Genomic DNA, 22,777 nt, shown 5'->3' with positions numbered 1-22,777 from the left:
AGCTGCAAAGACCGCCGGTTTAACAGCTAAGGATTTCAGTGAAGAGGCGAGAGAAGTAAACTAAAAGAAAATCATAATTTCAGTGACAGGTTACTCCCTGGACGTTGTGGTATTACTGGTGGATCTAAAAAAGAAATCCATTTCTTCAAGGGCTAAACATGTAGGCAAGAGAGAAAGGGTCTTGTTTAACTCAGAGCAAATGTAAGATAATAGCTACCAGCTCAGCCACTCCAACCCGCACCCCTTGTCTCTCGAGGGGAGCAGAATATCTACCTGGCCTAAGGAAGGAATTGTGCAGAAAATTACTTTTGGTTTCAAACCAGAGTCATGAATATGAACTTCTTTCAAATCTAAGTCTTAAACATTTCTTAGGGAGCCAGTTAGGTTAAACCATTCGGTTACTGCTGGAATTCAGAAAAAAAATAATAACAATATGAATTCAGTATTTAAAATACTTGAAAATGATACACTTACATTTCCTAAAATACAATAGAAAATTCTGTTCACCCCATCTTTTTTTCTTCCCGTTCCATTTTTCTTTTTCTTCTTTTTATGTATTTTTTTTTTTTTTGCATTTGTTTTTTTTTTTTTTTTTATTCTTAGGCCATATATCCAAGTCTTCAACTTTACTGAACAGTCAAACCTGTCTCTCAAAAGCACGACATACATGGAAAAAAAATGTTGATAAATATTGATTTTTAAAGTAAGTTATTAGATAAAACTGAAACTAGTTATAAAAATCATGCTTCAGAGCCCTCATATTTTCTTTTTTTTCCTCTAAAATAGATTTTTTAAACTATAGTGAGCGAAAAAGTACATCCTTCCTTTACTGAACTCTTATAAAAGTGACAGCTTTTGTAAAATACTGTTCTTTTAAAACCTATACTGTTCACAAACACACACATACCCGCGCGCGCGCGCGCGCACACACACACACACACACACACACACACAGGCACACACATTCATGTGCGCACACACACACACACAGGTTAGGAGGTGAAGTATTTGGGCGGAGATGAAACACCAGCATATGCCTTGACTGCTAGTGAGAAACATTAGCCCCTATTATTCGTGAAACATGATATTAAAACACCAGCAGAGTAGAATGGCTTGTTTCAAGGAGGCACAACTGTGGTTCAGGTTTGATCTGCTTTTCATAATGGGCAAGTCCATGGAAGTTGCTGAAAATATAAATCAGAACCGTTCATAAGAGTGCATCAGCCTGGCCACCTCCACGGAACTCAACTGGCAGCCAAAGAGTCTGTCTGTCCTGACAGACTGCAAGCACCCTGCAGAAACACTGGCCTTGCTTCTCCCTCCCTCTGGCTCCAGGAGTGAGCCTGCTTTTGCCCACCAGAATAGCAGAGCTGGTTCCATAGGCTTAGGGAAAAAAATAATAATAAATCTTAGGCTATTAGCAGCTGATGATTGAACAATGTAATCTGTGTAGTGAACAGAGCCCTTCTGAACTATTATATAGTGCATGGATTTTTCAACATTATAGACAGGCCATAGAAACGAGTTGTAATTCGAGGGTGTGATGTCAGAGCCCACATCCTAATTTGGACTTTCACAGTTGGGGCTTACAAAGTTCCTGTCCCTAATGTCTCCACAGCTGGCATTCAATAGTGCTTCACCTATAACCAAACCACCTTTTATTTGCTCTGGTTATTAAAAACGTTAAATCAGGCACATTAAACATCTCCTGGTCACTTTTTTTTTGTGAAAGGCAGGAGTTGAATGAACTCCAGCTGTGGGTTAAACTCAAGTGAAGCAATGGCTAGGTCCACAGTTTCAGTATTTGCTTTTCTTCTTCTTTAAACATTATTTTCTTCTTCACATGCAAAGCTGAAGGTGGAAAGGCAAAACCGAAGAGAGTCCAAACAAAGAGTTAATAAGGAATCCAGGGAAATAGTCTTGGAGAAGGATACTGGACATCTGAGCAAGTGGGCAAGAGCAGGAGAGGGCCTGAGATGCTTGGTGGCTTTCTTGGGACATCAATGGACCATAATTTCTTTTTTCTAACAAGAAAAAAAATTCAGGAAGGCCCATGTGTTTAGCTGAGATTCTGGTGACGTCACAGCACAAACTCAACATGAGTTATGACGTCATCAGATTTCCCACCCAGTTACTGTGGATCCATCTCACTTGATATCTACGTATACCTCATTTTGGCTAAAAGCTGTAGTTTAACAAGATTCGTTGTTCCAGGCAAAGGGTTGGACTGGTAAGAATGAAATTATGGCTATATACAGGAAAGATTCCGTTTATAAACAAGAAACTGGTACCAGAAAATTGGAGAAAAGCACCAACGCGCTTCCCAAGCTGATAGATATTCATTGCATAACTCCCTTTTTCTTATATAACTAAGTATAAAAGACAACATTTCCATAATAACTATAAAAATGAAAGCCAGTCTTTGAAGGGCTGAGGCGTCTTCCAGGTCTGAGTTACTTCTAAAAATGCCCTTTGGAGGAAAGGATGTATGGCATGTTCCAGCTCTTCTCAGAGGCCAGGTTTGACCACTGCCCTTTAAAGAATAGGATTGAGGTCTGTTCTGTGAGTCGTGAGCTGACTGAGGGTGGAACTCCCCACGACCTCGCTGACCGAGGAGGACGTCGTGATGGTGTTATGCTGGATGACGGGCTGCTGTGAGCATGCTGGGGCGGGGCTTGCAGGGGGGCTGCTCTCTGGACCTGGAAGAGAACACAGACACACACACAAATATAGCTCCATCTTGTGGGAATTCCTCAGGCACAAATAAAAAACGCTATTAGACATTTCCTTCATGTGGAAGAGTTTCACACATTTCCTTCTGGAAGGCACAACCCAAACTTCATTTTAAACTGAAGTCACCAAGCTAAGCCTTCCAGGTTTTACAGCTACGTGTAAAACTGTACTTTCTCCATCGGTAAAAATGACTCCTTGAGTTTGGGTCTGGGTACGTGAACTTCCCCATGTTGTATTTTCAGATACCATTCATATATTAAATGTGGAAAAATACTCACATGTGGTGGGAGAATCTGTGTTGCTCAATCTAAAAAATTATTTGAAAACAAATTGACCTTCAGCTGTGAATCATTCTTCCTCCCACCATCCCTTCTACAACTAGCATTTAGTCTACTGATATTCCAGGTGCAGAAAGTGGAGACAGGGAAAGGGGGCCCCACTTTGCCTGCTGGTAAACTCCAACAGCTCAGGAACTTGCCAGAATGGTGGGCAACATGCAGGATCTCTTGAGACACTAGAAGTGATTCACCCCAAGGCTGCCTCCCAGCCTGCAGATTTCCCAGCAGGACGAACAGGCTGCTGGTAATTGCACCCCCACAGACTAGTTTCTTCCTGGCTACAAAGCTGGAATTTGGTAATGCAGAAATGCCAGGGAAAGTATGGCCAGAAGTGATCAGGAAGTGGTGGGCATGGTGTTGGAGAGGTCAGGAAAGACCACCCCCCTCCCTGGCAGGAGAGTCTGTAAGCACTCAGTAATTCCAGTATATCTTCCTGGGTGTGCAACCTAGACTGTATCTTTCCCTTTTAGTAAAATTCAGTGCAAAATTAGTGACAAAACATGTGGTTTCTAAAGAATAAAACAGTGACTTACTTAAATATCCTTGTGATTCCTTCTGCATGGCTGTTATTGGGCAGTCTTTATGTGTGAGCAACAGCTGTTTCAGTTGGGCCACCTCATTTTTCAACATGGACACCTCATTCTGGAAAGACATATTAAAACTGTGTTGAGAAAGCCAAAAAAGTGCAAATGCAAAGTCCCTCCCGTTTTCAGCAACAAAACCCTCAAACCCTACTGCTTGTGTCTAAGCACCATGAAGAGCATTATTTGGAGAGATGGACCTGAATTTTGTAGCTTTCTTCCAACTTGACTCTCTAATCTGTTATGGGTCTTTTGAAGAGACCAGAGTTTAACTCAAGAACTGAACCCTATTTTAAAAAAAATAGACCATACCCTCCAAGTGATGGGCTCTGGAACAAGGTCATACAAGTGAGAACCTCTGCTCTTCACTGATCACACAACCCGAGGTAGGTAATACAATTTGACTAACCTCCGCCATCCTCAGTCACAGTATTTAGAAGATAGAACCAGAAACGGTACAATGTACGATGAGCTTGGTGACACTCATGACATGAATTTGACCCTCCAGTAATAAATAAACTAGAGAAGAATATTTCTAGAAGTCTAGAAGTTACTTGAAAACTTGGAACTATTCTTTTAAGAGTATCTCCTATTTCCAAATACATTTGGGCCATTGGAAGCAACTGCACCACACCGAATAGACTGCTAATAAAGTAACAAATGTCTGCATTGCAAGCTTTCCCCATTATCCTTCAAACTACACACACACACACACACACACACACACACACACACACACACACAAATGGTCATAACAAGAAATTCACCTAAATGTAAATAAGCCACTTAATGGTACAGGAAAATTGCTCTTAAATCTGAGAGCATTCATGAAGGCAGATGGTACCTCCTACTTCCCAGTGAGTATGATTGATAGGGGCCAGCCATAGCCCAAAGTGACTTTTGGCAATTCTGGGGCAAGTGGAACAACTTTATTTTACAGGGAAATTCCCATCAGCCCTCAACCAACTCTTCTTTGAACTATAACTGAATTATGATGTTTAAATAACCTTCTTTGTTTTCCCAGAACCACCAAGTTCTCCTTGTTTTTAAAATAGTATGTAGGAAAGAAAGTCATCTTTAGACCATTTAATATATATATATATATTTAAAATCTGTTCTGAAACTGAGAACTGTGATGTGTGTGTATTTGTGCACGCACACATCACCATCAAATGGCATATGACTTGCATGCTTTAGCAATGATGTTTTTCTGAACACACCATTCCTGACACCTGTGCCCCCAGCAAAACTCTCAGCTGCAGATGATGTAGATAACGACACTTAGGAAATGGCACAGGGGAGCCTCCCCTTTTCTGTGACTGAGAAAACAACTAGTGAAGTATGCAGGCCAAACGTGGGGGTGGCTCAGTGGGTAAAGGTGCTTACTGCCAGGAGTGAGGACTGCAGTTCAGTCCCGAGGAGTCCCGTGGTGGAGGGTGAGAACCAACTCCTCCAAGTGACCCCGATCTCAACATGTGTGACATGGCACATGCATACCCCACAATAAATAACCAAAGTCAGCTAAAAATTAGCCAACAAAACCAAACTGGGTTATTTTGCTTTCTTAACACCTCTTGAATTAAAAACCAGTCTTGTTTGAAGGCTGGTGGCCATCTTGCAGAAGGTAAATGCAGGTTCCATTTTATCCCCTACTGTGTCCTGGGCAACAGTTGAGCTCCAGTCCGGGTGTGTCCATTGCTTCTTTTCAAAACACCAATAATGCCATTCACTAGCTTTCCACATCACTGAGTGGGAGCACATCCCAGACTCTTTCACAATCCACTTTCCATTTCCACAAAGCAATTTTACTATAAAACAATGCATACAGTCAGTCAGGCCTCTCACTAAAACCGTATCAAACTATATGACAGCCGCATTTTGTCTATGACTAGCAAAAGGCTTTGTTAATAAACAAATATGCTGTAAGTAGAGAAACCAAGGTCTTGAGTGGTGTAAAGTTCTGTCAGGATGCAGGAGGGAGGACTGGAGAGATGGTCAGGCCTCTGGCAGAGGACCTGGTCTGGGTTCCCAGCACCCACATGGTAGCTCACAACCATCCATAACTCCAGTTCTGGGGGATTCAACAATGCCCTCTTTAGTTTCCATGGGCACTAGGCATGTACATAGTGTCCATACATACATGTAGGAAAAAATCACTCATATACACAAAAAAATAAAGTATATCTAAAAGAGCCATAGGAGCTCAGAGAGCGTTGTAAAAACCGACCACCATTTAAGGGTAGACTTGAATACGCACATATTTCTGATGTTAGTAATTGTGTGAGCTGGCCCTGTAACAGCTGGGAACTGAATACTAGTTAACAAATCAACAGGGAAAAGTAAGCAGCCCCTGGCTTAATGCACATCACTCTGATGCTGTGAGGAATAAGCAAAAGCTGGAGGGCCTTGGAATTCATGCATAGCAACCCGCAGGAAAAGCAGCTTACTCCTGGGGTTGAGCATAATGATCAGGTGTGGGGGCTGAAGGCGTGGCTCAGGGGTCCAGCGCTTGCCTGGCACAGGCAGGCCAGGCTCTGGGCTGTTTCCCTAGCCCTGCAAAGCCAACAGAACGACATCACTTCTAAGGACAGTAGTGGGAGTGGACTGTCCAAACCTCTCCACCAAGGTCCAAACCAAAATGGCTGGAACAGTTTAGCTCTTAGGAAGACAGCTTCTTATTCCAGAACGTTTTTGTGTTGCCTTCCTGTTGAGAAAGCCAATCACCTAACTATCAAATGGAACTGATCTCGAGCTTCATTTGCCAGTGGACCACTTGGGGCATTCTCACGGATGTTATACTCCAGGCCGTCTGGATGACCAGATGTTAACAGTGCGTTGTCACAGTTTCATTATGGGGGGAGAGAGATGGGGGGGGGATGGCAGAGAGGGAGAGAGACACACAGAGAGACAGAGACACACAGAGAGAGACACAGAGACACAGAGAGAGAGAGGGAGAGGGAGAGAGAGAGGAAAGAGAAAGAGAAACAGAGAGAGAAAGAGAGAGAGGGAGAGAGAGACAGACAGAGAGACACAGAGAGAGGGAGAGAGAGGAAAGAGAAAGAGAGAGAGAGAAAGAGAGAGAGGGAGAGAGAGAGAGGCAGAGAGAGGGAGAGAGAGAGAGAGAGAGAGAGAGATAGAGAGAGAGAAACCATCTATGTACACATTGTACTCATACTGAGAGCATCCAGAACCTTCGTCAGGTGTCACAAAGGTTCTTTAACTTGACAAAGGACAAGAACTGCTGTCCTCGGGGAAGGAGACTGGATAGGATGCTCTGCATCCAAAGAAGATGGAAGCAGGGAACGCACAAACACTAGACTGTGCTTTGTGCGTCTAGTCAAAACCTTTTTCAGGGTAGAGGACTAGAATCACCTTGAATTCATTTTCTGAGAGAAAAACCAGATAGCAAATGTTTCAAAAATGCATGAAAGAAGTCAAAGTTGGCCTAGAAGTTCAGCAAGGAAATAAAAGCCAGAACTGTGTGAAGTATCAACTGGCTTTATGAATTGAGGGGGGGAAATCACCTTTGAAGCTCACCTTTGTTGGTTGTAATACCAGTTCTAGGTGCCCCTATAAAATGAGTTTTTAAAAACCAAGTATAAATAATGAACACATTCTGCAAGTGAAGTCAGCCCTTCCCGTTCTTAGTTGTGAAATGAATTGGAGGTCGCTATTCTTAAAGCAGTTAGCTATTTAGATAATGATGGTAAGAGTGGGGTGCTGTCACACTGATGGGGTTTTAATCCGTAAATCTGCCTGGGGGTGAAGTAGCAATCATGTCGAGGTGTTCCACACTTCAATAACATCCTTTAAATGGCACGTTCAGAATTCCCTGACAGGCACATTTACAGTTTGGGGCTTCGGTAATGTCATTTTGTTATATGATAAATCCACAATGCGTTTTGGTATAAGCTGGAGTTTGTGCCAGAAACATAATTATCACAAACGGCCCAGAACCCCACCCCCTCTTTTCAGATTAGCTGAGGGCAGGTTTGGTCCCCTCAGAAACAAAGGACTTTCAATTTGTCAAGCAACAGTTTCCATCTGGCCTGTTCCCTTGCCAAGTCCCAGACCTGGGTTCGTGTGTCTAAAATTTCAGCATCAACTTAGACCATGTGTCTTTGCACTAAAAAGGAAAAGCAATTACTTTAGTGGGTGACCAGATGATTTCCATATCCCCACCGAACGCAAGTGACCTAGAAATGCCACATCAGCAGTGATCTGACAGCAGCCCAAAGTGGCACAGAGTTCAAGGACTTCTTAGAAGGAAAAGATGTCTGTTGAAGCAGCAGCTTAGGGCAACAGGCGAGTTGCCCAAGTCCTCACTCGGATACTTATTGGTTCTGTGACATGTGGGTTGACTCCTGATCTCCCCCAAACCTCAGTTTCTCTATATAGTAAAAATGTTAGATTAGGCACTTTCTAAGTTTCTCTAACTCCTACACCACTTGGGCAGGGATTTGCTGTGTAACTAAGCCAGAAAGGCTGGGGTCTGCTTTTTGTTTTCCGAGGTCTTGTTTTTTGTTTTTTGTTTTTTTTTCCTAACGGGGAGCTGTACGGCCGCCTAACCAGAAGGTTCTACTCTGGAAAACAACTCAAAAGTGGCAGCTGGCCATTCGAACCTTGGATGTTCCATTTGGCGGGAGCTTGTTTGCTTAGCACCTTCTATTTCTGTTTACTTAAAATTTGGCTCATGGAACCAGTCTCAAGAGAGACACCTTTTTCTTCTGAGAGTGAGAGGAAAAGGGTCACTCAAAGGTAGACACGGCTGTGACATTCTCTCCTGCATCACAGCGCACAGCACACAGTGTAACAGAGAACATGGGGATGTGGTGACTTCTGTCCTTCTGGTCAGAGAAGCATCAATAAGTGGCTTTTTTTGCTTTCCCTGAACAGGTTCTGTAACCAAAAGTCACCAGTGTCTGCTGCATAGACGCCCTAGGGCTGAGGCTTTTTTTATTTTTATTTTTTTAAATACCAGTTCTTAGGACTTAGTACCTCTTTTTCTTGGCTGCTTTAGCTATTTGGGCTCTAAAATATTAAGCATACACACACACAGTGAATTAGTGTCTAGTAAAGGGTAAATGTACTTTGTGTGTTTTTTGAAAGCAGTCATAAATAAGTGTATGTCAAGGCACAAACACATCTGACCTCAGACTCAAGGGCATCATCTTTCTGTGCAGCTCTCCGCTGTGACTCTTCTCAGGAAAGATCCTGGAGTAAATCAGCAAGGACTCGCTTTAATTCACACTGATTTAAGGTTTTCTATCTGACACGTGTCTTCGGGCTAGTCATGGCTCTGTGTTTAAAGAACCTGCACTCAACCGAAGCAGGCTTTAGTAACCCCACACTCTCTACTCCAAGCAGGGGCTCAGTGGCAATGTCTGGAGATGCTGTGGTTGTCACAACTGAGGGAGGGAGGGCTTTTCTCCTGATTCTAGTACATAGACCCCCAAAGATGCTGTGAAACAGCTTCAACTTCACAGGATGTGACAAAGATTCCCAGAGTCAATAGCACTCAAACTGGAAACCCCATGGGTCTCCACCATCCTCCTGTAGACCTCAGAACGGCTACGAGTTTCCGCTTCACTCAGTGCTCAGCCATTGTGTGCAATGTGTGCAGGGTCTGCACAGCCCAGTGTTCGCTCATTTAAAATATTTCCGCAAAGTAACTCATTATAAAATGATTTTCCAAGTGTCTGTGAAACTGTAGATTTAATGTTCCAATCATAATTTAACTTAAAAAAATTCATATTTATATGTATGTGTATGTCTGTGTGAATGTATGACATGAGTGTACAGGTGCCCAAGGAAGCCAGAAGAGGGTGTTAGATGCCCTGAAACTGGAGGCACAGACAGCCACTCTATATGGGTGCTGGGAACCTTGAATCCTCCTGAAGAATAGCCAGAGCTCTTAACTGCTGAGCCATTTCTCCATCCCTCAATAACATTTTTAACACAAGTCAAAGTGAAAGTGTAACCACAAATTCTGAAATGCTTATCCACACTCCTGTTAAAAGTTTCTCACGGACTACTCTGCCCCGCCCGAGTGGAGCTGCGGCTTTGAAGGTGTCTAGCTCCAGACACTGCTTTGTGGTTTGACACTCTGCAATCAAACCCTTGCCAGGTTGGTGCGGCAGCCGGTCTACGGACACTCTGGAGATAGGGGACAGCCAATAGGGAGGAGGTGCATTGAGACATGGTCCCAAAATGTGTGCATGAACTGGCATTCGATCTTACTTTTATGTAAGCTTTGCGTTTTCTAACTTTATCATGTCTATCACAAAAAGGGTGATACATTTAGGTGGGCGGGGCAGGGGGAGATGGGTGCCTCTAAGCTACTGAGTCCAGGAAGATACACCAATCCTCCTCTGTATACTTTTGACTTGTACACGGGATGCCACGAATCCTTTTTGTTTAATACAACTCACAATGCAAAGACACCAGGGTTTGACATCCCAGGTGCTCCTCTGAAAGGATGCACAGATGGCCTGGGATGTAGCTCAGGTGGCAGAGTACTTGCCTAGCATTAGTGAAGCCTTGATCCCCAGCACCACAAAAATTGAGCGTGATGTCACATGCCTTCAATGCCTGAACTCTCCAGCTAGAGGCAAGGGGATCAGAGGTTCAAAGTCATCCTTAGACACATAGCAAGGTCAAGGCCAGTGTGGGCTACACAAAGATCTGTCTATAAATAAATAAATGAATGAATGAATGAATGAATGAATAAACAAATAAATAAATAAGCAAACAAATAAGTAAAAATCTCCCTATAGGTGTTCCCAGACAGGCTAGAGAGACTGTCAATCACCAAGGTGTTACAGTCTTTCTATTGGGTCACCTTACATGCTTCCTTATGCCCATAGGTCCCTCTCAGCTCTGGGAGCGGCTGCTTGTACCTAAAATGTTTCCCAAGGTTCCTGAAGCTGGTTGTCATGTGTAAATGTAATTGTCATTTTCCCTGGAGAACCTTCCTGATGTTAGAACAAACACCTTGAACGGCATCATCAACAGGCTAGGGAGTTCTCCTGAGAAGCCACGTACATTACTTTCCTCTTCACCTAGGACGACCCCGGAAACAGCATCTCCAGCTAAGTTCCCAGCTAAGCTACCCCTGGAAAGCAAAAAATCACACAAGATCCCAACCTTGCTGAGTTACGAATGAAGCTGGAAACGGGCTTTGAATTTCAGAGCACACAAAGCTAACAACAACAAAACATTTAAAATATTCTACCGTTACAAAACAAAAATACAGACAACTGGGTGTCTGCCAAGGCACCCTCATTCTGGAACCGGACAGCTTGCAAATGAAAAGCCTTGTGTGCCAGGGACCATGCCGACTGCATCATGGACGAGAGTTCACATCTTCCCCCCAACTCTGTAAAGTTGTTCCCCATTTACACACGAGGAAACCCGGAGCCAGACAGCTGAACCCTGTGTTTGGTCCTATGCGTCCCTCATCTCTTGTGGGAGGACTGAGGGCAGGAACTACTTAATGATGCTGGATGCGAGGGCCCGGGGTTCCTCTGAGGCAAGGTGTGTGGTAGGATGCATGGGTCAACAAGCGTCCGGCTGCGGGGCAGGAAATGCCAACCATGACAAGGCTTGGGGACGGGATGGGGAGGGACCGCACCTGGAGCTGCATGTTTGTCTGGGTGAGCTCTTCTGCTTTCTTTTCCAGTGACATCACCCAGACCTTCCTCTTCTGTCTGCAACGGGTGGCAGCGGCCCGGTTCCTTTCCAGAAATTTCCTCCGCCTCTCATCTGGGTCCTCATCCACCACCCTTCGCCGGCGTCCCCCTGTGGGCTGGGGCGGTTGTATTGTCTGGGTTGGTTGCATCTGTTGTGTGGCTGGTGAAACCTGAGGGGAAGGAGAGGGAGGAAGTGATGGGGACAGGGAAGGACATGTTGGGTAAGAAAGACTCCCAAGCCAGTGTTAAAAGAGCAAAGCTCAGGAAGCCAGTTGGTTTTTTAGTAAGCATTTGAAACTTGTTCTCAGTGAATGAAATAAACAATGAAACCACACCCATAAGATCAGAGTCGCTGAACTGCAGCCTGTGCCTTTGGGCCAGATACTGTGTGACTGATAGAAGGACGCAAACAGGTGAATTTTTTCCAGACGGGCATTTGAAGGAGAGGGGGGTAGGGCATTTGTTTCTCCTTCAGGTATTAAAAAAAGTTTAATTTAAGATGCTCTAAAGAACAGTAAATTGGTAGTGGACAGCTACTGTGTTGAAACAGGTCATGTCAAGGTTATTGCCATAAGAGTGTTTGGTTATTTTTTATTTTGTTCTGCAGAAAATCTTACGGCAGCTTGTGGGCTCCTTTGCTTCCAAATGTGTTTAAATCACATCAGGGGACACAACCATGGGACGCTGTCACTGTCACCTCTGGACTCTTACAGAAGAGGCTTGTAAATGCAGAAGGCAGTTGGAGTCCTGTGTCCTGTTCCATTTTTAGTACCTAGGACTAACTGGACCCAGAGACTCCAGGTGGGTGTGGTCTTCAAGGTCCTCAGGGCTCTAATTAAGGAAGAGAGAGTCTCAGGAGAGGTTTCTAGTGACTCGGACAGGTCTTGGAAAGCTAACAATGGTTATCCAGCACTTTATTCTGTCCCACACTATAGGATGGGACAGCACGGACAGGTGGCCTCACACATACCTACATTATAAGGAAACACCAGGAGTGGTCGATACTTTATTAAAAATGTTTTACTAAGTTTAGAGACTCCTTGTAAGGTCTACATGGGACTCCACAACATGGAAAGGTTGGAGACCTCCACACAGACAGCTTTATTTCCCTCTAAGAGGCAGACACACAGTACCTTGTGAAATTTCTACAACTCCTCTTTATATGTCTGGATACCTAATGCTTTCACTAATGCCCTTTGCTCCTTCCTCCCTCTCCTGTTTCTCAGTCACCCAGGTTTACGGTTGTAATACCTATAAAATTGTTTTACAAGAGACATTTAACCTACAGAAATAACAGGCAAAAAGTTTTCAAAAAACTAAGCTCAAAACCCTTCCCTAACACATTCCAACTCTATGATTGAAATCCATCAGAACGACTGTAATGCCACTAATAATGGCTGCAGGGTGACATCACTTGACTGATGGTGATAGATTTCGGCCCCAAACTCTGTCAAACCTTCTATGACTAAACTATAAAAGAATCAGGCTCAGGAGGTCGGTCGGACTGCATCTCGGTAATTTTATCTAAAGTGAAGATATTTTCTGAAACTCTTTATTGACAATTCCTCTCCGCCCAATCGCAGAGGGATAACAAAATCAGTACATTTTCTAAGGTCTTACTCACAGGGGTGGCTGGCGATGACATAATCTTTGCCATTGGCTGAGATGCAGCAGAGTGTGTCATTTCAGATGCTGACCCCTGAACTGGCTCCTGCAGAACTAGGCAGAGGGAGGAAGAACACTGGCTTTCTGCTGCTGGGCTGTTTTCACATCTATTTGTCTCTTATGAGATCTCTTCACTACCAGTTCTATACAAGATGGAATTAGGCAAAACTGGATTTTATTCTTTACAGCAAGGGCCTCTCAATGCCATGTGCTACTCCCTGACTTCGATCAACCTTACACTCAAACACCTTTCCTGTGCCTTCAACCTGTGTGCTAACTGAGGGGGAGTTTGGGTCCAGGGCAGGCCCAGGGTTATATTGGTTAAGGAATATTCCTGGTGACCGGGAAGTGTCACCAGGATTCTGAACTCACACCTCCATCATGCAGGGAACTCACAGGCAGCTGGGAGAATTTGAAGATACAACTTCAAACCTAAATATCTGTATTCCTGTTAATTATTGTCACTCGACATTTTGTGTTCAAGATGGAAGTTTCTTACAAATTTGATTAAAAAAATAATGAAGAGCAATGTGATGAAGAATTTGTCCCGAATTAACTTAGACTCTCAGATTTGGAAGGACCATCAGAAATGCCTGTACCTATTGTTCAGACTAACATATAATTGAAGAACTTGACAAGATCTTGTCAGTAATCAGCCATGTATGTATAACGTAAGAATGGTAGTTTAGGAGACTGTCTAAATGATCCCCAGATATGGAGTCTTTCGTTTTAGAATAGGATTTAGAAAAGAAACTCTGGGTGCAGCTAATTACAATAGCAATTAGCTAATTGCATATACAATTGAGCACTTACTGACTTGAAACAGGGCAATTGGCTAATTGGCACTTAGCTAATGAATGGCTTTCATATTTAAAAAAACTGTTAAACTTGTCTCTGAAATAACTTGCCCCAAACCTTGATGTCCTTGTACTTCAGCAACTAACACAGAGTGAGTGGACTGCCTTTGTCTGAGATGGTTTTCTTTTTTCCTTTTTGAGGCAGAACCCAGTACAACAGTTAACTAAAATGTGAGTAAGAATACGATCTGGGGAACACGTCGTTACTGAACTACTTGCTAAACATTTCAAATCATTTATGTTTAGAATTGATCCTGGCTACCATGTCTTGAAAACTTTTTCAGAGCCTCTGTGGTTTCATGCTCTTGAAAACCCATTAATTTAATCTAGCACTGTCACCGTTGGCAATTGGGAAAGCTGAGCTTTATGGGGAATGAATCTATACCTTTGTTCACAGTCACCAAAGTCAGCCAAGCCAAGAGCTGGTTTTGTGCTGTACAGCTCAACTCCACTAAGGATCTTTGCAAAGGTAAGTTTATCTAACAGGTTAGGAAGTTGCCTGTGGCTGATCACCCCCTCCTCCCCTTACCTTTCCGGGCTTGGGTATGTTGGGGTAGGGAGCTCAAGAGGTCAAAGCTGGGCCTGGTCTGAGAGCTTGCCTCCAGAGGCAGACAGCAGAGGAGAGAGTGGATAAGCATTCCTTGGCAGACCCTAGCTGACCCAGATGGTTAGGACTGGGCAGTGTGGGATGGGTGGAGGAGACAGGGGAAGGTCATCTTGCTCGAAGCCCCAAAGCGACTAGGGCTCACCGCAACCTTGGACATGTCCTTCAGCTACTTAGGAAAGCCCGCTCCTGTACAGGGACTTGCTTGTCTTCTTAGCCTGGGTGACATAACGTCTGCCTGGTCCCCCAACTCTCTTTAAGTGCAGTCTGCATGCTTGTTCTCTTGCGGGTCAGCCCTGGGGACTCCACCCCTGGGATCTGACCTTTTTCTGGGTCTGATCATCTGCAGAGCTTGGCTGCCTCTCTGCTTCCTCCAAGATGTTTCACACTCAGGGATGAGTCACTTCTCACCATCTCTAAAGCACCTTGTATCCTAGCATCCCTGGATGAGCTTCTTCATGGTCAGGGAGTGAACTCTTCAGCTTTTTAACTGTTAATTCAAAGGTCTCTTTACTTTTATATCTTTCATCATGAGCTTAAGTCTCTCTCTCTCTCTCTCTCTCTCTCTCTCTCTCTTTCTCTCTCTCTCTCTCTCTCTCTCTCTCTCTCTCTCTCTCTCTCTCTCTCTCTCTCTCTCTCTCTCTCTCCATGTATGCCTGCACACCAGAAGAGGGCACCAGATCTCATTATAGATGGGTGTGAGCCACCATGTAGTTGCTGGGAATTGAACTCAGGACCTCTGGAAGAGCAGCCAGTGCTCTTAATCACAGAGCCATCTCTCCAGCCCTGCTTAAGTTTCTCTTCATTCTCCTATAAGTATTACCTATTTTTTTAGGACAAACTTTGTGACACATTTCCAAAACTACAGAGTTTTGAGAACTTCCAGTTTTCATTTGTTCCCTAGAGATTTGAAACTGAAATTTACTACATTGTTTATAGAAATTATGACCCAATCCTGTCCTGTTGCTCACGAACACTTCTGAGGAAATGGACAGAGCTCCCCAGAACCCCCAGAATGTCAGATGGAGAACCTAGGCTTATCGAACAAGGCAGCAATAGATGATTGCCGAGTTAGTGCTTGTGCTGTTAACATGCCAAGAAGAAGAAGAAGGAGGAGGAGGAGGAGGAAGAGGAAGAAGAAGAAGAAGGAAGAAATGCTGGTGAAGGTCTACCTGTGCTTGGTTGCCGGTGTGCAGGGGTGGGTGTGGCGAGGTCTGGTGGTGTGCTGGGTGTGCATGAAGGTGGGAATGGGAGTGGTGATGCGGGTGGTTCTGCTGGTGGTGAGGCTGTGGGTGGGGATGGTGTGCGGGGTGCTGGTGCTGGTGCGGATAGGGGTGGTGGGGAGGCAGTGTCTGGTGCTGATGCGGGTGTGAGTGCATGTGGTGGTGCGGCGTCTGGTCTTGCCGGGAGCCCATCATCTCCATCATGTGTCCGATGGTGCTCATGTTCCCATTGGACATGGCAGCAGGGTGGTGAGTCAGTGCGGCCTTCAACCTCTGAAACAACAAAAGAGGGGAAAACCGAGGTCACTCATGCACACGGCAGAGATTTTGAAGCAAAACAACTCATACATTCAATTCTAGGTAGCTTTGTAGCACCTCACTTTTTAATGTATTATGATCGGTAGAGAGAGGGTCACTGTCTACTCTGTTAATTCAACTGTTATATCAAATGCATAGGATAGCCTATCAAGGTTTACTAGGAGGTGTTTCCTACTGTACCCCTGCTCATCATGTCCTGTTGGCAGAAAAAAGGTAAGAACAAACCAAGTGAAACCATTCAATATAATAATGCCATTAGGGAAGGGCTCCCAGCTCCCATCCTGACCAGTGTGCAGGAACCACAAGTATAAAACATTTTGTCTTTCAAAGAATTTCTCAGATGTGAGGAAGAGATCACATCACATGTTAGCAGGCAGGAAAATTATTAATGCTGTTTTGAGAGTTCAACTCAGCCTTAGTGATCCATAAGGCAACATAAAATTATTTTGCATGTATTACCATGATGTTTCTCATGACCTCACCTGATAAGCATGTTTTTCTCACATAGTAACTTTCTTCTAATTTTAAGTGTGAAGAGAGGAAATCAGAATGATCTGTGGTACTGCACATCACCTTCTGTGATGGCCACCAAGGTATATACGCCCAATAAGAAACTTCCTTCCTTACAAAACAGGCAAGCACACCAACAGCTTCCACCTGAACCTAGAGCAGAGGCAAGCTCCTGTCACCAGACAGATTTTTCCCTACTGTGTGCTTCACTCTCTCAGTTCAGAGACCCCGCTCCCAAGCAGCTGTTGGTGTTCATGCTTGCTGTTCTACCACGCAACTTGATTTATGTAAAGGAAATTTCATTTCATATAATATTCACAATGTGAGATACTATTTACCCCCCCCCCCACTCAATCACTTAAAATGTCAAAACCATTCTTAGCTTACGATATGTACCAAGTTAGGGTACAACGTGAGATTTGGCCTATGGGCTGGGTTCATTCAGCTCTCAATCAATATTAACCCAGTTCCCTGAACCTTGGTTGCTGTGTGGGAAGCCATCCTAATTCTGCAGTCGGTCCCTGGTGCTACAGTTGTGCTAAGACACGAGTGTAGCTACTCCTCGGAACTGCATGCTGGGAGGACAGGAGAGTCTAACTGGCAAGCTCCCTCGTATCAGCTCCGGGAGGACTAGTGGGCTCAAGTTCTCTCCAGATTTCTGTTCTGATTATTTGATAGTGCTGAACACCACCGAGACAGAGAAGAACGGCCTTCCAATGAAAACAGATGCCACAGGACTCTGAGGAAGCACTCCAGTCTTTCTCAACCAAGTCAGATAACCAAATCTTTATTTAAATATAAAGTGCTCCCAAAGGAGGACAGGATAGAATACCATATTGATACAGATCACCAATACAAATATTTTCTGTATCTTGATTCAGCAACCACTGAGTCCACTAGACCTCTCGGCATGAGCAGTAGCCACTGCGGGGGCAGCATGGACCTGCTAAGGACAGTCAGGATGAAGGTGAGCTTCCTCAATCCTAGAAAAGCCTAGGCCTTGGGACTGTGTTTCTACTCCTCAGTTCTGTGTTTGAGAGATGAGGTCATTGTTTTTCTAAAAACAAACAAACCAAAAATGCTCATTATAAAAAATCTAAGCAAGGCTTAAGAGTGCAGTGAAGTCAGTCATTTGGAGTGTTGTTGGTACCGGTGGGTGAGCAGCATTCCAGAAACCCATGCTTGCAGATGTAGAAGGGGAGGAACAGGTGGGATAAGTGTGACATTGGAAATCATAATGAATGTTTGGAATGGAATGAATTGCTTCAGATAGTGGTTCCCCTCCCCCTTAACCAGAAAGCCTCTGAATGCTGTTTCCTAATTTAAAAGAGAGAGAGAAAAAAAAAATTGTGTTGAAGTTGTGTTTTAAGTTGATTTACTGTGTAGTGCCGATGGGCCTTAAGTTTCATTACAAAAGCATATGGCATGCATGTAATCCCAGCACTGAAGAAGATGAGGTAGGAAACTTTCAAGTTCAAGGCCAGCCTGGGCTATATGCAGACATGCATGCACACACATATTTGTTTCATCATTAAAACATTCAACTGGTACAAGAGTAGTGTGTGAAAAAGTAACAGCCACCTGCCTAACGTTCTCCCCTCTTACTCTAGTCCCAGTCCTCTGTTGCGGCAGGTACCCTCAGACAATGATTTCTACGAAGTCCATTATATATTGCTTTATGTTACTTGAACCCCTTTTATCCATAAAAGTAGCTCATATGAATGACCAGGCGTGAACTGAGCACTGGCCTGTCCTCACTCTCTGTCTATAAATACTAAGTCCTTAGGCTTCAGAACAATACTACAGAGCTAACACAGGGGGACGGCACCTGCTCAGGCATGGCCACTGGTAAGGGCAGGTGCCAGTCTCTGAAGGGGAAAGTGAGCGTGGGAAGTCATGCCATCCACCCTCTCCTGGAATCAGGGATTGATTGTGTCATGGTACTTCCCCGTCACCGAAATGAAAGACAACAAGAAAAGGAAGGGCTGGGAGAGTTGTTAGATAGAGGTCACGCTGCAGGGTGCAAAAGCAGACGTGTGTGTCTGGTCCTCAGCAGGCAGCTGGAGACCGAAGGCACTCTGTATGTAGGAGGAAGGGAGGTGGCTGGTGAGAATTTCTAGGAGGTCTACTGCAGTACAGGGCCCTCCAGGGATGGGCCTCATCTCTCTCTCTGTATGTGTGCGGAATTCACTGTTCCATCCACTCATACCAAAAAGGATATGGTGAGCCTTGGCCAGGCCCTGCTCTCCCCAAGCAGCCCACACCAGTTGACCTCTTGGCCCCAGAGAAGCGTCATCTGCACTACAGACATAAGGCCTCTGTGTTTGATGCTCTTATCTGAGCTGGCTTTTCCTTTTCTTCAGACATTCTGAATATAGAACGTTTAGCTCCAAACTGCTCACTAGTAAAATCCTCCCTGCTTTCTGCCCAGAGTCAATTCCCATTGATTTATGTTCCCAGTACAGCCATATACCTTTTAGAAAAAAAAATGCATCTGTTTCTCTATAACTTTTAGGGTGACCATTCCATTAATATCCATTAATCACCCGGATCGTGAGATCAGGACCATTTTTGGATTTTGTTAAGTGTTAACTTACCAGCTTCAGTACAGAGATTAATACATAATTATACATGAAATTAATATATGAACAAATGAATGGTCATTCCAAGGCTTAGCGTGGAGACGTAGCATTTTCGTCTTGGAAAACCACATGTGGTTTTTGCTGGGAGGATGATATATTTGTTAGCAGAAGTCACGGAGGCCGTTGACCCCTAGAAGTGATAGCAAAGGACCTACTCCCCCCGAACCCGGCCTTCCCTTTAAAAAATGGCAGAGAAAAAGGAAGCATATGGCTGAGAGGGGTGCACACGAATTCACCTTCATGTCTCTTTGAAATCAAGGCATGGAAAAACCAAAGCTGTGCTGGGGTGGGCCGTCCTGTTGTCTCTTCAATGCTATAACTGACTTTCCCACCTTTAATTAGGAGCAAATGGAGCCTGACAAATACATACTGTGTACCAGATCTTCATCTCTCAAATAATTAGCTTGTACTGGTGAAGGGAAATTACTTGATTGCCTCAAGTCTGTTCTTGTATGTTCCAAGCCAAGGCAATAACACTAGCAACGCTAATAACATTCCATTTAACTATTTATTCACCCAGCAAATATTTATTAGGGTTTGACTCCACGCCAGCACTGCACTGGGCACTTCGTTATTTGCTGTCTGAAGTAAATGGGAGATACATCAAACCAGGGCTTTTAAAAAAACAGTGGGGAGAAAAAACACACCATGGTATGGCAATGAAGACGTTGGCTCCCCCTTAGAAAAGCTGGGGCCTGGGTTGAGTGGATCCTCCAGCCCTCGGCCTCCATCACAGTTGACGGCAGTCAGTCGTGCAGCTGCCCTGCACATGTCTTCTCCCACACCCCTAGTGCCACTTCAGACCGGTTTGGGGCAGTTCTCCCAGTCATGGAACCACTGCTCCCCTGTGTTGTGGTACCCAAGGGAGCACATGCACTGTGAACCATTAAAATACCCCCAACATAGATGAATGCGCTCTGCTGTCTGAGGTATGAAGAATGATCAACAAATGAGGCCAAGCTGTATTTTGCAGAATGAGTTTCCTTTCTGAAGTTGAGAGGTGTCCGGTTTTAAATAATATGCTGTCAAATGCCAGGAAAAGACAAGAGCTTGGGATGGACATTAATGAACAAATATAAACAGATTATTTTTTTCTTCAGCTCTAAAAATGAGGGCTGTGACTGAGCAGGGACTGCAGGAGAGAAGAGGGAGATTTGGTTGGCTTTCTTTTCTTTTTTATCTTATTTTATTTTTTATTAAGAAAAAATTTTCATTCATTTTACACACCAATCAAAGATCCCTCTCTTTCCTCCTCCTGCCCTCCCCAGTCCCCCCTCCCAACCCACCTCCCACCCCCATCCCCTCAAGAAGGCAAGGCCTCCTATCTGTTTTGCTTTGGACTCTGACACACAGCTGCCTTCTGTCAATTAAAGGTCATCTTCGTCCCATCCGCATGTTTTATCAGCTGCTTGTTCGCTGCTCCTGGTGGGAGTGTGGGCCTCTTGCCCTGGCATTGCGTCCCAGTAAGGAACTAGCCGTCCACCCCTCGCCACTTCAGTGTGGCCACTGCTGAGTGCCAGGGTGCCAGGCCCTCTTGAGTGAGCTCCGTTTTGTATCACAGTGCCTCTTGTGAATCCCAGATACCCTCACGGCATCCGTCTCACAAGCATGTGGGAATGTGTGCTTGTGTGAGTACACACCCACCCACACACATAACACAAGCAGGCACATATACACCCACACACACCCCAGGCAGTCTTTCTCCCATTAGCAAGTTGTTCACGCCAATTAGAAACATTTGTGTAATTGTAAAAGCTCCTTCAGTGAGGTGGATTGCCTGTGTTCATAGCCTCAGAAAGTCAAGCCAGATTATTAAATTTTACTTGAAATTCAATTGGGTGGGAGGTGGGGAAGGTGGGAACATTCTTTCTAGAAAGCTTGTAATTATAAACTGCCCTTTGGTATGTGATCACACCAAAATAGAGTTCCTGGGCTCACCACAAGTAAAAAAGCTAGCCAAATACAAATGTGGCAAAATCTGTATTTCTATTTCACACTTAACATAGTGACTGCCACTGTCGGCCTCCTCAAAACATTGCTTCAAGGTGCAATTTCTTCTTTCTTTAGCATCCTCTCCATAGTTGTTCCAAAGAAAGGGTTAATACCAGCTTCTGATGGTGCTCAAGTGGTGTGAGATCAAAGTCTTTGATAGATGTGAGTTTTTGGTACCTGACATCCTTTACTTGCTAGGACTTCTGAAATTAACATAATTAATTAGTTCATATAAATAAACAGAAATTAAGTCAGTTATGTATTCACTGATTTTAATGCCTACAAAGATCTAATTTAGATTTGAAGTGTATTCTAACTTAATAATAGAGTGGATGACATGGGAAAGGAGCATCAGCTGTGAGCCTCATATGTACAGCAGATTTTAATATCCAAGCCCATATGTGGGCTTCAGAGTGTCTACTGAGAATTACTGTATGAGCTGGATTCTTAGAACTCATATGTCTCAGAAGTGTTATGAAGATAATTAACTAAAATCATACTTGTTTTTTCATTAAAATCCCTTTTCCTCTGGATTAAAATACTTTGGTTTTACTTTAAAAATTTAAAAAATCCAGTAAAAGCTGAAAGAGACAATGAAGTATCACTCATACCATAACACAGAATGTCACAAACATTACAGTGTATTTTAAAAATCCCGACACAAGTCACATTTCTATGAAGTATCTAAAACACACAAAGCTAGAGACCAGACTAGAAGTGGCTGGGGACTGGGCAAGGGGCGCAGGGTTTCCTTGTGAGAGACAGAAACGCGTTGGAAGTGCAGAGTTGGGAGCCACACAGTCTGCGGAATGGGGTAAGAGCTGGTGAGAGGTTAATTTCATAAGAATTTTGTCTCAACTTGAAAAACATTAAAAATAATAATGCAAAAACCTGGGTTTGTGACTTAGCAGCAGAGCTCTTGTTTATCCAGGGTTCCACCTTGTGCTGGCTAATTTCATGTCCTCTTAACCCAAGCTAGAGTTGTTTGGGAAGAGGGAACTTCAGTTGAGAAGATACACCCATCAGATTAGCCTATGGGCAAGGTGCAGGGCATTTTATTGATTCACCATTGATGTGGAAGGGCCCAGCCTCCTGTGGATAGGCACCCCTGGGCAGGTGGTCCCAAGTGCTATAATAGGATGAGCAAACCACAAGGGCAAGCCAGAAAACAACAATCCTCCCTGGTCTCTGCTTCCAAGTTCCTGCCTTGAGCTCCTTCCCTGACTCTCCTGGGTGATGAACTACAAGTTGCAAGGGGAAATCAACTCTTTCCTCCTTGGGTTGCTTTGGGTCATGGTGTTTGATCACAGCAATAGAAATCTGAGACACAACCTCAGCACCACAAAGATAAAAAGTTAAAGTAAAAGCTAACTTGGAATCTCTTTCCTTCTGATGGAGTGCTGACAGGCACTATAGACTTCATTCAACAGTCACTGGGATGCCATGGAAGCACAACACTGTCTATAAGAGAACAACAAAAAAAAAAAATGCGTGGCTCTAAATGCCAACAGTCAACAGCAGGTTTCCAGTGTTTGTCTCTAGGACTTTGTCTCTTCAGCAAGACATTGGACCACTCCTTTTCTTGCAACACAGTAATCTGACAGCTGATTTGAAACCAAAAGG

The 22,777-nt window shown here is 44.1% G+C and overlaps 1 protein-coding gene across 2 annotated transcripts in view; it reads right to left on the bottom strand.

Annotated features, from left to right (window-relative positions):
* Positions 1-557: 557 nt before the first annotated feature.
* The window catches only part of Creb5 (cAMP responsive element binding protein 5), a 398,130-nt gene continuing 375,910 nt past the window's right edge, over positions 558-22,777 (bottom strand). For both annotated transcript variants that reach the window (XM_028864134.2, XM_037203763.1), the window contains 4 exons: positions 15,642-15,965; positions 11,286-11,513; positions 3,605-3,713; positions 558-2,699 (listed from right to left, as the gene is read on the bottom strand). In XM_028864134.2, the coding sequence (XP_028719967.1) occupies positions 2,536-2,699; positions 3,605-3,713; positions 11,286-11,513; positions 15,642-15,965 (825 nt within the window). In that variant the 3' untranslated portion in view covers positions 558-2,535. The remainder of the gene's footprint in view (positions 2,700-3,604; positions 3,714-11,285; positions 11,514-15,641; positions 15,966-22,777) is intronic.

Source organism: Peromyscus leucopus, chromosome 3 (genome assembly GCF_004664715.2).
Source record: "Peromyscus leucopus breed LL Stock chromosome 3, UCI_PerLeu_2.1, whole genome shotgun sequence".
In the NCBI taxonomy this organism is placed as follows: domain Eukaryota; kingdom Metazoa; phylum Chordata; class Mammalia; order Rodentia; family Cricetidae; genus Peromyscus; species Peromyscus leucopus.
Note: the sequence above shows the minus strand (reverse complement) of the source record. Positions and strands in the feature narration are given on the sequence as shown.